Source organism: Carassius auratus, chromosome 21 (assembly GCF_003368295.1).
Source record: "Carassius auratus strain Wakin chromosome 21, ASM336829v1, whole genome shotgun sequence".
NCBI classification, from domain to species: domain Eukaryota; kingdom Metazoa; phylum Chordata; class Actinopteri; order Cypriniformes; family Cyprinidae; genus Carassius; species Carassius auratus.
In genome coordinates, this window is record NC_039263.1 from 25,162,222 (window position 1) to 25,177,594 (window position 15,373).

At 35.2% G+C, this 15,373-nt stretch overlaps 1 protein-coding gene across 2 annotated transcripts in view; it reads right to left on the bottom strand.

Annotated features, from left to right (window-relative positions):
• The window catches only part of tcf4 (transcription factor 4), a 162,976-nt gene that overhangs the window by 127,933 nt on the left and 19,670 nt on the right, over positions 1 to 15,373 (bottom strand). For both annotated transcript variants that reach the window (XM_026196960.1, XM_026196959.1), the window contains one exon: positions 2,349 to 2,401. In XM_026196960.1, coding sequence (XP_026052745.1) covers positions 2,349 to 2,401 — 53 coding nt within the window. The remainder of the gene's footprint in view (positions 1 to 2,348; positions 2,402 to 15,373) is intronic.

The following is a 15,373-nucleotide window of genomic DNA, read 5'->3' on the forward strand; positions in this document are numbered from 1 at the left end:
TATATATATATATATATATATATATATATATATATATTCAGAAAGATATATATTTTATATAACCTTCTAAAAAAGGCACACTTAAATAAGATAAATATGGATTTGACACAAAATTATAAATTACAACATATAAATTAATGATAATACATAAATTAAAAATATTATATTAAATTAAATTGCAATATATTATATATTAAGCCTATACATGGTTAAAATTTTATATAGTTAATTACAATCTCACAATTAACATATAAATTATAAAAAACAATAATACATATTATATTATATTATATTATATTATATTATATTATATTATATTATATTATATTATATTATATTATATTATATTATATTATATTATATTATATTATAGTTACAAATACAAAAATATATTGCTAAGTTTAATGGCAAAACACATTTAGAATGGAGCTCCATTTATTTTATTTTAAAGAGAATACCCACAAACAAACACACACACACACTGTATTCATACATTTAATATACAGACATATACTGTACATGGTTCAGTAAGACAAAATGTAATGAGATGTAATGATAAATATAAAAACGATCGAATAAATTAGAATGCATACACCATAAATAAAGTCATAAATAAATAATAAATACTGATGTGCTTAATGGCACAAACACACAAAGAGAAACTACATGTATTTTTAAAAGAATCAGCATAGGCCCTACTAACAGTTAATATTCAGTATTGGTCTTATTTTGCAAAACCCCAAAACTTGTTCCACTGAAATGACTTTGGCTTCCACCTGACATCACAAATATGAAATGATTATTTCTTCTTTCTGTCCAGCCAGCTGCCTTATTGTGTAAAGTTTAGATTATAATCCAATCAGATCATGCTGAATAAACCCTGTCCTGTCTTCCCCACTGAATATTCAGATTCTCCCCGAATAATTAATAAACCTGGCATTAATCAAAGGAGTTCACAGGCCACACTCTCAAGAAATAATGCCACAAATCATGTTGTGTATGGCTTTCGAGGTAAATTACTGTTAGATATCTGAAGCGTGTCAGGTGTGAGCGTGGGTCAGTGGGAATAAAGCGCTCTGGAAAGCTCTTTCACAACGACAGAGTTCATTTGCATTCGGCTGAAAGTGCTCGGTAAGCACGTCCTTGCTTGACCTCTGCTGACCTGATCCCTGATTCTGCTGACGGCAGACGCTTCCCAACTCAAGACCCTATCAGAGCGACCTTTGACCTCTCAGACATCACCGTCAGAGTCAAGCGCAATAATGTCAAAATAACGTGCAACATGTCGATGCAACAGATGCAAAGGCTACACTGATAAAACAATCCCACAATGCACTACGACTAGTTCAAAATGCAAAAAAAAGGTTCATCCAAGGTGGAGGATGAGAAATAGATGATTAATCGCATCCAAAATGTAAGTTTTTGTTTACATAGCTTATGTACTGTGTATATGTGTTATGTATATATAAATACACATACATCAATAAAAATATATTACATTTATATATTGAATATATTTATATATAATACAAATTATTTGAATATAAATAAATAAATACATGTAAATATATTCAAAATATATACTATGTGTGTATTTATATATACATAATAAATATACAAATAAAAAAATAGAAATAAATATATAAATGCTAAACTGAATAATGTCAGACAAATGATAAATACTACATTATATTTATAAAAATATATATAAATAATGATGTTTATAAATAATAAATGAAGTTAAATTTCATGAAAATTTAAAAATAAATAAAAAACAATCAGAATATACACATGCACATTTCAATTAATAATTATCATAAATTGGAAAGACACAATAAATGTAATTTATTAATTAAGTTTATCCAAGGTGATGTAAATGAGGAATATAACAAGCAATAAATATATAATATATGATAAATAAATATATTTAATATGATAAATAAATACATTTAATATAATATTTACATGTATTAATTTAACTTTCATCTAAAGTGACATCTAAATGAGGAATACAATTGACAAATATATAATAAATATATAAATGACAAAATAAATAATCTGTACAATACATAATATAATATAATATAATATAATATAATATAATATAATATAATATAATATAATATAATATAATATAATATAATATAATATAATATAATATAATATAATATGCAGTTATTTTTTAATGCATCATTAGTTCAGAAAGAAATTAGTCAAAATAGTCAAAGTCTGGTCTGAATTAGGTGTTACCTTAGAAGTCAGCTGCCTTTGTAGGGAGCCTACAGCAAGACTAGTGTTTGAACCCGAACACTGAAACCAAAAGCATTTATAAATGTGTAAAAGCTCACCTTTGTGGCACGAACTCCATTTCCCCAAGACGAACTCGCTCTGTCTTCCAGATCTACAGAGAAAAGAACAAAAATCAGATTTCACTCATCTATTTATTCATAAATCCTGTTCAAAATCTGCACTGAGATGAAAAACTAAGTGTCCTAATTAAATAAAAATAGCTACCATTCATTGTCTTCATGTCACACTGTTCATATTTCCCACAATCCTTCAGTAACGCAGGTCGTGCGTGACATAAATGTGATGTTTACATTCACACAGTTTTATTTCTAATGACAGAGAGACAATACAACATTATGCGGTTTATAATGGCGGTAATTAACGGCTTCTGTCTCGGACTCTTTCTTCCTAAACACTTTATTGAATCACCCACCGCGGGAAAAAACCGCTTCCACAAATCCTCTCCCACTCACAATGAGCGCTCAATCAAAACACGCTCAGAAAACTTCTCTTCAAAGTGGCCCTCGTGACGCGGCGCATGAAAGACACGCTCTTTGTTGAGACGCTCATTTATCGCAAAGTCAACAGCTGATAAAAGGAGCCTGCAATCGTACAGGGCTTCGTGATTTAAAGAGAAACACACCGCTTTACAATAAACTGTGATGAAGCAGTAAAGCAGCAGATCTGTCATCGACGACAGACGGACAACACCAAGATGAAAAATCAATGAGATTTATGTGGTAAAATATCAAAATGCACAGATGATTTAGTCTAATGTAGTGTTTCTTTCTAGTGATTCTGAGGTGAATTATGAGAGGCACATGTTCCTGTGACATTCAGCTCTACAGGAAGACACATCTGACATCACTTCCTGTCATGGTCACTGGGTCTGTGGGCTTCTAGAAGCGCTTCTCTCTAAAGCCAGTTCAGGTGAGACATAATGAATTTATTTGAGCAGTCACACACACACACACACACACACACACACATCCATTATTTATCAGACTCTCTGTAACTCTCTCTGTAATTTATTACTCTGAATCTCCTTCCTTATCAGCTACTGCCCACACATTCACACACACACACACACACACACACACACACACACACACACACACACACACACACACACACACACACACACACACACACATTCACACACACACACACACACACACAAACACACACACACACACACATTCACACACACACACACACACACACACACACACACACACACACACACACACACACATTCACACACACACACACACACACACAAACACACACACACACACACATTCACACACACACACACACACACACACACACACACACACACACACACAGACACACACACCTTTCACCTCTCAAACCTCTCCTGGCACCTGGGGTCTCACTGCCTAAAGCCAGAACAGACCAATAAACCCGTATAACACACACACACACACACACACACACACACACACACACACACACACACGCACACACATACACACACACAGAGAGAAATTGCAGCCCCATCTTGGTGAAGACGGATGGATTGAGGGAGTAGTGATGAAAAAGAGAAATATGAAAAGGTGTGTGTGTGTGTGTGTGTGTGTGTGTGTGTGTGTGTGTGTGTGTGTGTGTGTGTGTGTGAAACTAACTAAATTTCCAACGAAATCACAAATGTTTTCAAACATTTCTATTTTTATAGCTTTAAACCAACCACAATGCCAACAACTCACTCCTTTAGTTCTGTTTTTATTTTAGCTAAAGAGTTTAAAGCGAAACACTTGAGATAAAGTTGATTCTCCAATTAAACACAACAGAGAACTGAATTAGCATGACAGATGACCTAGCTTAACTAGTTTGGATTACAGTGAAACAAACTACAGAGTCCAAGTGCTGTAAGATGCTAAAATCTGAATCTGGATCCGCTCAGAACTGGTCTGATCTACTGGAGCTGGTTGAGATCAAAGATCAATCAGATTTGATTGACAGCTGTCAGTCAGAGAGCGTACTATTCCTTAAATAAAAAAACACCTAGAGCTCCAGATGAGAACGTTTTTACAATTAGATTAAAAATGCAAGAAAGTGTGCATTTATTTCAACAAATATACAGTAAAATCAGTGAAATTGTGAAATATTTTTTACAATTTAAAGTTTTTTTTAAAAGATAAACTAAACTAATCCGCTGTAAAATAACGACTCCTAACAAACTAGTTCAGCCACTAACCCTGGTATTGTAATAAATAGATAAATAATTTCAAATGCATCTGACAAATCAGAGTAAATATTGACATCACAGCAGCATCATAATCAGGACACGGCAGAATATTGTTTTATTAGGAATATTTACTTGAATCTTAAATATTGTTTCATATCTAATATTGTTTGAAGTGTGTGTGTGTGTGTGTGTGTGTGTGTCCGGCCTCTCGTCAGCGTCTAATGAAGTTACAGTGACAGATGAGTGTGTGTGTGTCTTTCACAGATGAAATTAAACCTCCTGACACAAAACAGACTCATATTAATATTGTTACATGCAGTGAGACACAAACAGAGCCTGTCTCCCTCTCTCTCTCTCTCTCTCTCTCTCTCTCTCTCTCTCTCTCTCCCTCTCCCTCTCTCTCTCTCTCTCTCTCTCTCTCTCTCATGCCTCCTTTCATCTGCCACTCTCTCTGGCCTTCAACTCCAGCAGAAGAAATGAAAACAGAGGAACAGAGACCAGATGAAAGAAGAACACATTTAGAAATATTAGAAAGTACTTAAAAATAAAATGTAAATATTACTGTCTCAGTTATTGCAAAAAAAGCTGCATTGTTTTAGTCTGTCTTGTTACCTGCAGTGCATGCACACACTCTCTCACACACACACACACACACACACACACAGTGATGGTGGGTCATTAACCCAGACCTCTGCTGTCAGCTGGACTCCAACATGTCAGTCTATCAGACGACCCATAACCCCCTGCTCTGATCCAGGACCAGCACAGCCCTCATGAACTTAATGACAGAGCTGTCTCACACACACACACACACACACACACACACACACTGGAGTCCATTCACACAGTTTCTGCTGAAGACCCTTATCTCTTCTATATGTTGTGCAATATCAGACAGAAACACTTCATAGAACGATACGCTGAACTATAAGAGTGATAGAAAGAACAACAGACAGAATGAAAAAAAAAGATAAATGGACAGACTGATGGATGGATGTAAAGTTGTTTGTAGAGAAAGATGGATGGATGGATGGATGGATGGATTCGATAATAGCTGAATGGATGGATGATGAAAAGATGGATGGAGAAAATGGTGGAAGATAGATAGATAGATAGATAGATAGATAGATAGATAGATGGTTTATTCGCCATGTCTCTTCTTTCTTCCTCTTCCCCTTCTTCTTCTTCTTTTTCTGTTCTGAATTTGCCGCGCTTGACTTCGAGGTGTAACCGTTATTATTAGGGACTTTAAGCATCAGCTGCGAATGGAACGGCTACACAGTATGCTGTCACACCGCCGTAGCCAAGAACGTAAAAATCACTAAGCAACGGTAAACAGGACAGTGCAACGCGGCATTAATTCACTTATTGAGATACAAAAAAATTTATTTACAAAAGCAAGAAAATGATTGCTTTTGGCATTAAATGACAATCTTTTGTCAGAAGAGGAGTTTTTAATATTGTATGATGTAAATAAGTCTAAAAACCTAGATTTACCATGTAAGCAATACTTGCCTTTTAACCTTGATTACATGGAGGAAGACCAATGCTTAAATGAATTTCGTGTCAGAAAATGTGACCTACCAATTCTGGTAGATTTCTTTTTTTTTAATGCATTTAGCAGACGCTTTTATCCAAAGCGACTTACAGTGCATTCATTTTTATTCATTTTTTTACCTATCATGGTAAAATAAAATATTTTTTATTACCTATATAGATGTTCTCGGGATTCCCAATGAGATCGTTTGTGATCAGACAATCATAAACTGATGCAAATTACAGTGTCATATGCCATAACATCTATTTACCTAATCTCTCATGTTTTAGCGACTCCGGCAAATCAGCTGTTCTCCCGTAGTAGACCGTTAAAGTAGAACGTCACGAAGAAGCAGTTAAATTCGCGCATGTGCAATATAACGCCAGAATGGCGTTGCCGTTCCACCAGAGGCTGTTGCTAAGTCCCTATTGTTCGGTCTGAAACGGCGCCCAGTGAAGGATGGTGTAGCAATTTTGCTGTCCGGGTGGAAATCGGGAGAAATTCGGGAGAAAGGTCGGCCCGGGAGATTTTCGGGAGGGGCTTTGAAATTCGGGAGTCTCCCGGAGTATGGTTTGGACATGAAAAATATCTAAAAAGTTACAAATCTCAAAGTCTACTCCAAATGGAGATTTTTTTTTTATCTCCTTTCAGGAACTACAACGAACAGCTCATTTGGACTACAGCATTGTTTTCCGGAGATTGTGATGTCACAAAGCGGCCCATTAGAATATCGTTACAATTCCAAACATGGATAATTCCAAATTTTGAGGGATTATAACTTTAACGTGTCCTGGTTTTCCAAATCATCTCAGCAATAGAGCTAAAGGCTGTGCTTCCCATGGTAGTCAAACATACAGAAGGTGCAACAAGAGTCATTGAAATTGTGAGAAAAAAGATGAATTTTCCGAACTATCAAGCCTGAGATTATGATCTAGTACACCCCCAAAACAAAATCAAGACTTTGTAAAAGAGCATAATAGGACCCCTTTAAAGAGCTCCTGACGGTTATTAGCAGGTGTGCTTCACACACACACACACACACACACACACACACACTCTCTCTCTCTGGGAATATGACATTATTGCCAGCACTTCCTCCACTAAAGCCAGATTCCAGCATTACCAAACGCACCTCCCCCAAACCAGCTCACATCTGGAGAGACACACACCAAGAGAGGAATGAGAGGAGAAGATACACACATCTGCACACACACACACTTATATTTCCATGCATCTGATCACAGCAGCACTACAAAGTCATTTTGAGCAGTATCCTTCAAGACAATGAAGGCAAAGTCTTAGAAACATTCTTTCAACCATTCTAATTGCATTACAGGTCTCTCATTACAAAATGGTGATGGATTGATGAAAGGATGGATGGATGGATAGATGGATTAAATGATAGATGGATGATGTAAAAATGGATGGAGAGAATGATGGGTGGATGGATGGATTATGTAAAGATGGATGGATTGATAGATGAATGTATTAAAGGATAGGTGGATGGATGAATGATGTAAACATGGATGGAGAGAATGATGGATGGATGGATGAATAGATGGATGGATTAAAGGATAGGTGGATGGATGGATGCATGAATAGATGGATGAATAGATGGATGGATTAAAGGATAGGTGGATGGATGGCTGGATGAATAGATGGATGGATTAAAGGATAGGTGGATGGATGGATGGATGGATGGATGGATGGATGGATGGATGGATGGATGGATGGATGGTTTAAAGGATACGTGGATGGATGGATGAATGGATGGATGATGTAAAGATTGATGGAGAGGATGATGGATGGATGGATTGATAGATGGATTAAAGGATAGGTGGATGGATGGATGAATTAATTAAAGGATAGGTTGATGGATGGATGAATGGATGGATGGATGAATTAAAGGATAGGTTGATGGATGGATGAATGGATGGATGGATTGATAGATGGATTAAAGGATAGGTGGATGGATGGATGAATTAATTAAAGGATAGGTTGATGGATGGATGAATGGATGGATGGATGAATTAAAGGATAGGTTGATGGATGGATGAATGGATGGATGGATGAATTAAAGGATAGGTGGATGGATGGATGGATGAATGGATGGATGGATGGATTAAAGGATAGGTGGATGGATGGATGAATGGATAAATGGATTGATGGAGAGAATGATGGATGGATTAATAGATGGATGGATTAACGGGTAGGTGGATGGATGAATGATGTAGACATGGAGAGAATGATGGATGGATGGATGTATGATGTAAAGATTTATAAGAGAATGATAGATAGATAGATAGATAGATAGATAGATAGATAGATAGATAGATAGATAGATAGATAGATAGATAGATAGATAGATAGATAGATAAGGATTTGTGCAAATGAGTGCATATTTAATTAGACGATGCCTCATTTTCATATTTAAATATACGATTTCAGAAAACTTGTAAGAAAACAGTTGTGTGATTAATCACAGCAGGATCTGTCACTTCCTGGGATTAATCAAGAGTGGGAAGTAGAGGACAGAAGAAGGTCTTCTCAGGGATTCTGGGTAACACGTTTAACCCCTGACTAACCTCCGAAACACCTATGACAACTCAACTCACTGCTGACTGCATTAAACCAGTTTAAACCTGATTGAGGAGAGTAATCAAAGCTGATGTGAAACGTCACTGGTCTTCTGTCCAGTTATCACATATCTGCTGGTTCGTTCAGTTCCTGATCTCCAGGTCCATCAAGAGAAGCTCCACTTACTAAACACTGCTAATAAACATGAAGAGAAAGATCTCCACCATTCAGTCATCATCACCAAACGGCTCAGAGAAGTTCCTTCCTGCACGACCTCATTTCCTGAGAGGGTCTGTTCACATTTACCCCAAAACGTGACCTTTGACCTCTTTACACACACACACACACACACACACACACACACAATACTGTATGTGGAACACACACATGAGGCACTCCATGAGCGCAGCATGATTTGCAGGGGGGGAAATTATAATAATAACAAGTAAGTATTTATTAAGTAGTAAGTATTTTTAGATTCAAATTATGATTATTATTTAAAATGTGCTTGTTTGCTGGGCAGCAAAATTTGCCCAAAAATGTGGTTATATACCAATATGAAAACTATATATATAAAAAAACTATATCCAATACCAAACAATAATAAAAATGCATTATAATTTAAATTAAAATAGTGCTTTATTTTATTTTATAAAATTGTATTTTATAGTTTTTTTATTTAAAGAATAGTATCAAAACATTAAGCAAAATACTAAATATTACTTTAAATAAAATATTTAAATAATAATAATTATAACACAATTTAATTAACAATACAACAGTAAAATTACAATATGTAACATTTATGTGTCTTAATTTCTTCAATTTTATATGTTAAACTATCAAGCTTATATTTTGTGAATTTGATTTCTGTGATTTTAGAGTTGCACGAAGCCATATGCCGACTTTGTTCATTTCATTGCATCGTGCAGCAACAAAACCATTACGTCTATCTGGAATAAATTCAGTATTTGTTATTCATTGCAAAAAAAGAAAGAAGTCTAGGGCTTGTAAATAATGTGAGCTTGAAACCTAGTGTGACAGCAGTCTCCAAATGATGGATTGATCTTTGAAGGAGGAATAATTTGACAGATTCAGCATCATCAATCTGACTGCACTCTCTTAAACGCTAGTTCTTCCTCTTTTTTCCATCGTCTCTTTTGTTATTTTGGTTCTTAAATTGAATTCAATCTTTGTTCCCACATCCTGAGGCTTCTCTCCGCAGCGGCAGAGAGGGTTCACATGATTCATTCGGTGGCTTTCAACATCAAAACCCGGGAACAGATCGGCCTACTCTCCGAATCTGTCAGGAGCCGTTGGTTATGTTCGGGGCTGGATGGTGTTTTTACAGCTTCCTGCGAGGTGAAGCCGCACCTGCAGCTGCGTGAAGCCCCGATGGAAAAGATCTGGTGAGGAATGCTGCCGCTGACGGGTTAACCAGACCTGCACTAGTCTCTCTAGGTTACTGCAGCACCTGCGCTCGGCGGAAGGAACAACAGAGCCTCTCTGTGTGTGAGCTTCAGCGCCGGTCGTTGGTGGTTTGGCTTCCTGATGGCAGTTACAGATGTCAAGAGCTTCAGACTCGGAGTCAGAAGGTGTTGAGCTCCAGACGACGTCTAAGAGTCACAGAGAGCAAATGCATTCAGGGATGTCTGCAAAATCTGTATAACAGGACGTGATTGGACAAAACATACAGAATAAAAATTATACTAGTTTTACTGACTGACCTGATAGCAACCAACCCAAACCGATGGCACTGAACATGTGAAATAGATTAATATTTGCTGTAGCAAAGTATTTATTTGTTAAATATGCATTGCATAAATTCCATATAACTACTACTAAAATTATTATTATTATTAAATACCTTAAATAATACAAAAAAAAAATTCTGTTATATATCGATATATTTTTATTGAGTTTATACTTTATAAATATTTTTTTTATTTTAAATGCATATTTAGATACTAATTAAAAAATTTAAAAAGTAAATAAATAAATGCATTAAATAGAATAAAAAAATAAAAAATATTTATTTTTGCTTCAAGGAATTAAAAAGAACAAAAAATAATTTTATGCAACTTCTCATTTGAGATAAGAGACAAAATGAGACTACAAGAGTGCAAACTACCATTCCTATCATTAAAAAAATAAAGTGCATGCTTTTATCCTTTCTAAAGGATCGTGTGACACTGAAGACTGCAGTAATGATGCTGGAAACTCACCACAATTAATTACAGTCTAACAGTCATTCACATAGAAAACTGTTGTTTTGAATAACAATAATATTTCAACATTTTTACTGTATTTTTGTCCAAATAAATGCAGCCTTTGTGAGCAGAAGGGACTTTCAGGAACAGTCATGGCATTAGATTTTTATTTTCCTGCTAGCACAATAAAACTCATCTGACATCAGTCAGTGTTGTTATATCGGTTCACCTCTCAAGACCGTACTCTGTATCATCCATCATTACACCCGCACTAATATCACAACTCACACTCCGTTAGAAAACAATGGCCAGAGAACTCGCTGCTTCCGGCTTCCTGTTTTCCCAGATTGGGATTTCCATGCTTTGATTGTGGTTTCTTTTCATCCTGAGCTCACAGAGAGCAATCAGGGTCATGGGTTCGATCCTCCTCATGCTATTATCATGTCATGATCCGGACCGTGACAAACTAACAAACACTAACAAATCAACTCGTGCCGAAGTCTGAGATCCGAGCTGTTTACACTGAACATCTCATTCAGACTCATTTAAGCTCAGTTATACTCAATAGTGTCCTCTAAAACATTTCCATAAAAACACACAAACAATAAAATTCAGAATTAGAAAATCATATAATCCATTCTTAATTAGGTTAGATTCATACATACTGAACTGTACATTTAGTTTATACCTTTATAAACGTTTAATATATAAATTAATTTTTAAAATAAAAAACAATAAAAAGTAAATAAAATTATATTATTTATTAATTGTTCATTCAAATATGAGATTAATGTCTTGGTAATACTAAATAATAAAAAAAAATGCTTTAAATGCTAAAATTAAAATTCTAATTACTATAACAGGGAAAATGAATACAAAAATATTAATCATTGTCAAATTATTATGAAAAGTTATACATTTAATGCTGCACTGACATTACAAAATTATTAAATAATTATTAAATACAAAAATATGATGATATAAATAATTGTACAAAAAAAAACTTGAAATTGTCACAATCACGATGCAGAAATATTTTCTAGTTCTGTAGCATTTTCTGGCTTCATTATCTAGCAGAAGTAGACGTAAAATATTATTTTAACTTAATTTTTGAACGTTTTCATGAGACAAACCCCTGTACACACACACACACACACACTTCAGAGGATGTCTTACTGGTTGATCTGAGTTGATCTGACAATATTTAAGCACATTTAACATGCAAGAACTTTAAAGTTTAACTGGCTTTGGCAAGTAAATAATACAGAACTGATGGTCACTTGACCTTTTTCACCCTCAGTTCTCTCTCACACACACACACACACACACACACACACAGATCACCTAGATGCACTCAGTTTGTGATAGTTTGACATGAAGTATGACACACACCTGACTGCGTGACACAGAGAGGCGTCTCAGAAAGCAGAAGTGAGACGCGTCTGTCTCTCTCCATCAGCGTGAGGCTGAGCGGAGCTGAAACTAATGTTCCCGCGTCTTTACCACACCAAATTATTTAAAGCAGCGCCGACACTAAAACACCAAACCCTGACCGGATCATGAGCACAGAAACACAGCTTTCATCAACACAACAATACTCGATGATTTCCTAAATATCTATCTATAAAGTATATATACATATAGTACTTTATAGATGTTCAGATGCAAAAGCCTCTAAATGCCATTTCAAATTTTCTTCTAAAATGAACATTTTTATCAGGTTCCTCTGTGTAGTTTCAGTAAATTCACTTTATTAGACAATGAATAGGTTCATTGCTATTTAAGCTAAATAACAGAACATAACAGCGCGCGCGTGTGTGTGTGTGTGTGTGTGATTATTATTATTATGGTTGATTAATAAATAAAAAAAGATAAATAATTTATGTCCAAAATAAATTAATTAATAAAATTACAATGGGTTATGAGTTTATATCAGCTGAATAAAGCCAAATAAGTTTAAATATAAATATAAATAAAATGAATTTCCATTTGTGTATGATAAATATAAAAAAAAATATTAAATAAAAAAGTACATAAATACATAAATAAATGTATATTATCAGCATAGTAGGAAAGAAAGAAAGGAAGAAAGAAAGAAAGAAAGAAAGAAAGAAAGAAAGAAAGAAAGAAAGAAAGAAAGAAAGAAAGAAAAAGAGAAAATAGAAAGAAAGAAGATAGAAAGAAAAAATAAAAAATGAAGGAAAGGAAGAAAAAAGAAAGATAGAAATAAAGAAAGGAAGGAAGAAAGAAGAAAGAAAGAAAGATAGAAAGAAAAGAAAGAAAGAAAGAAAGAAAGAAAGAAAGAAAGAAAGAAAGAAAGAAAGAAAGAAAGGAATAAAAAATAAAAAATGAACAAAGAAAGAAAGAAAAAATGAATGAAAGAAAGAAAAAAGAGAAAAATAGAAAGAAAGAAAGAAAGAAAGAAGATAGAAAGAAAAATTAAAAATGAAAGAAAGGAAGAAAAAAGAAAGATAGAAATAAAGAAAGAAAGGAAGAAAGAAAGAGAGAAAGAAAGACAGTATTTATTTGCAGTGGGGTATGATGTTGCTCTGAAGAGAAAGACGAGCTGCTCAGATGCTGAAGTGAATCAGATCCAGTAGAAACTGACCGTCTGTCCCGTTACAGACACACATCACACATCAGTATCAGAACAGAACTGAAGTCCACAGGAACGTTCAGAAGCGGAGAAGCGGCTCTGGTCTGAATCTGAGTCTCTGTGGATCTGACACCTCGCTGTCACCCTGTTCTGAGTTTAGAGGAGTCAGAGTGAGAACGTGCTAACAAGTTAACAATCAGCGTGGGTGACAGCACACTCGTTCACCACGGGACACACACACACACACATCTCATGCACTGCGCTAAAACACACACACACACTGAGCGCTGATAGATCCAGACTTTCACAATGGAAGCGCACACACACACACACACACAGTCTCTTTCTCTCGGCTCAGAGCAAATGGTATCAGATGTCTCAGAGTAACTCCATTAGAAAGCGATTACAGCTTAATGTCTGTCTAAAGGCATTATCAACCTTCAGCCAACCTCTGAATATTTCAACATAATACCGATTTAATTCTGAAATATAATGGACTGTCTGAGTGGATGCTTGTCTGCTTACGCTCGCATTTATTCATTTATCAGCCTTCTTCAGTAAGATCTGCTGTTTCAGAGACACAGAGTCTCATTAGGACACAATCAGCACATTCATCTCACTGATTCATTTTGTGTTTTTAATCCAGTCTAAATCAAGAATGCATTGGTCTTTCCTCACACAGCCTCAGTAAAATGTAGATTTTACTTATTAATACGATTCAAATTCATAAGACTCTGATTCGCTTTGATTCTAATTTTGATTTGATTCGATATTGCTCAATGAAAACAATCTCTCATCAGTTTGCAAAGTCCAAATTCAATTGCTATTTATCTTGACATATAATAATAATAATAATTCCTGTGCAGACAGATCAAAATTAATATGTGTGTGTGTTTACATATAAAAACATAATTATAATTATGATTTGTTTTTGAAAGAAATGGTGTCTATAAAATGCTGTTTATATACTACTTATTTATTTACATAAAATGAAGTCAAATGCAATGAATATTACATGTAGTGTTATAGCGTTACAGTGCATATATTTGCATATATTTATCATAATGTTCCTCTGCTAGCTGACTATGAGTTTGTAGTCATTAAATGGCTTTTGTAAGGTAAATGTGATATCAGTGACATTATTGTTTATAAGCTCTATTTATTTTACATCTTTCCACAGTTGAAACACCGATTGATCAATTGCATGAAACGTCACTGTTTGATGGAATAACTATTAATAAAGAGGAAAAGATGATGTTGAAATGAGGCAGATACAGCCATATTTATTGTTAGAATTTTTAAATAATTTAAAAGCTGAGACTTTGTTTCGTATCAAAAGTAAGAAAGCTCTAAAAGGCGATTTTCTCAATATTTCGATTTTTCTGCACATTCAGATTCCAGATTTTCAAATAGTTATATACACACTCACTGGCCAGTTTATTAGCTACACCATGCTAGTACCAGGCTGGACCCACTTTTGCCTTCAGAACAGAAACATTCCCTTAGAGATTTTGGTCCATATTGGCACGATAGCATCATGCAGATTTCAGATTTCTGCAGATTTGTCAGCTGCACATCCATGAGGCGAATCCACCACTTCCCAAAGATGCTCTATTGGGTTGAGATCTGGTGAATGTGGAGGCCGTTTGAGTAAAGTGAAGCCATTGTCATGTTCAAGAAACCAGTGTGAGATGATTCGAGCTTTGTGACATGGTGCATTACCCTGCTGGAAGTAGCCATCAGAGGATGGGTACATGGTGGTCATAAAGGGATGGACGGGGTCAGAAACAATGCTCAGGAAGGCTGTGGTGTTTAAATGATGCTCAGTTTGTACTAAGTGGCTCAAAGTGTGCCGAGACAATATCCCCCACACCATTACACCACCAGCACCAGCCTGAACCATTGAGACAAGGCAGGATGGATCCATACTTTCATGTTCTTTACACCAGATT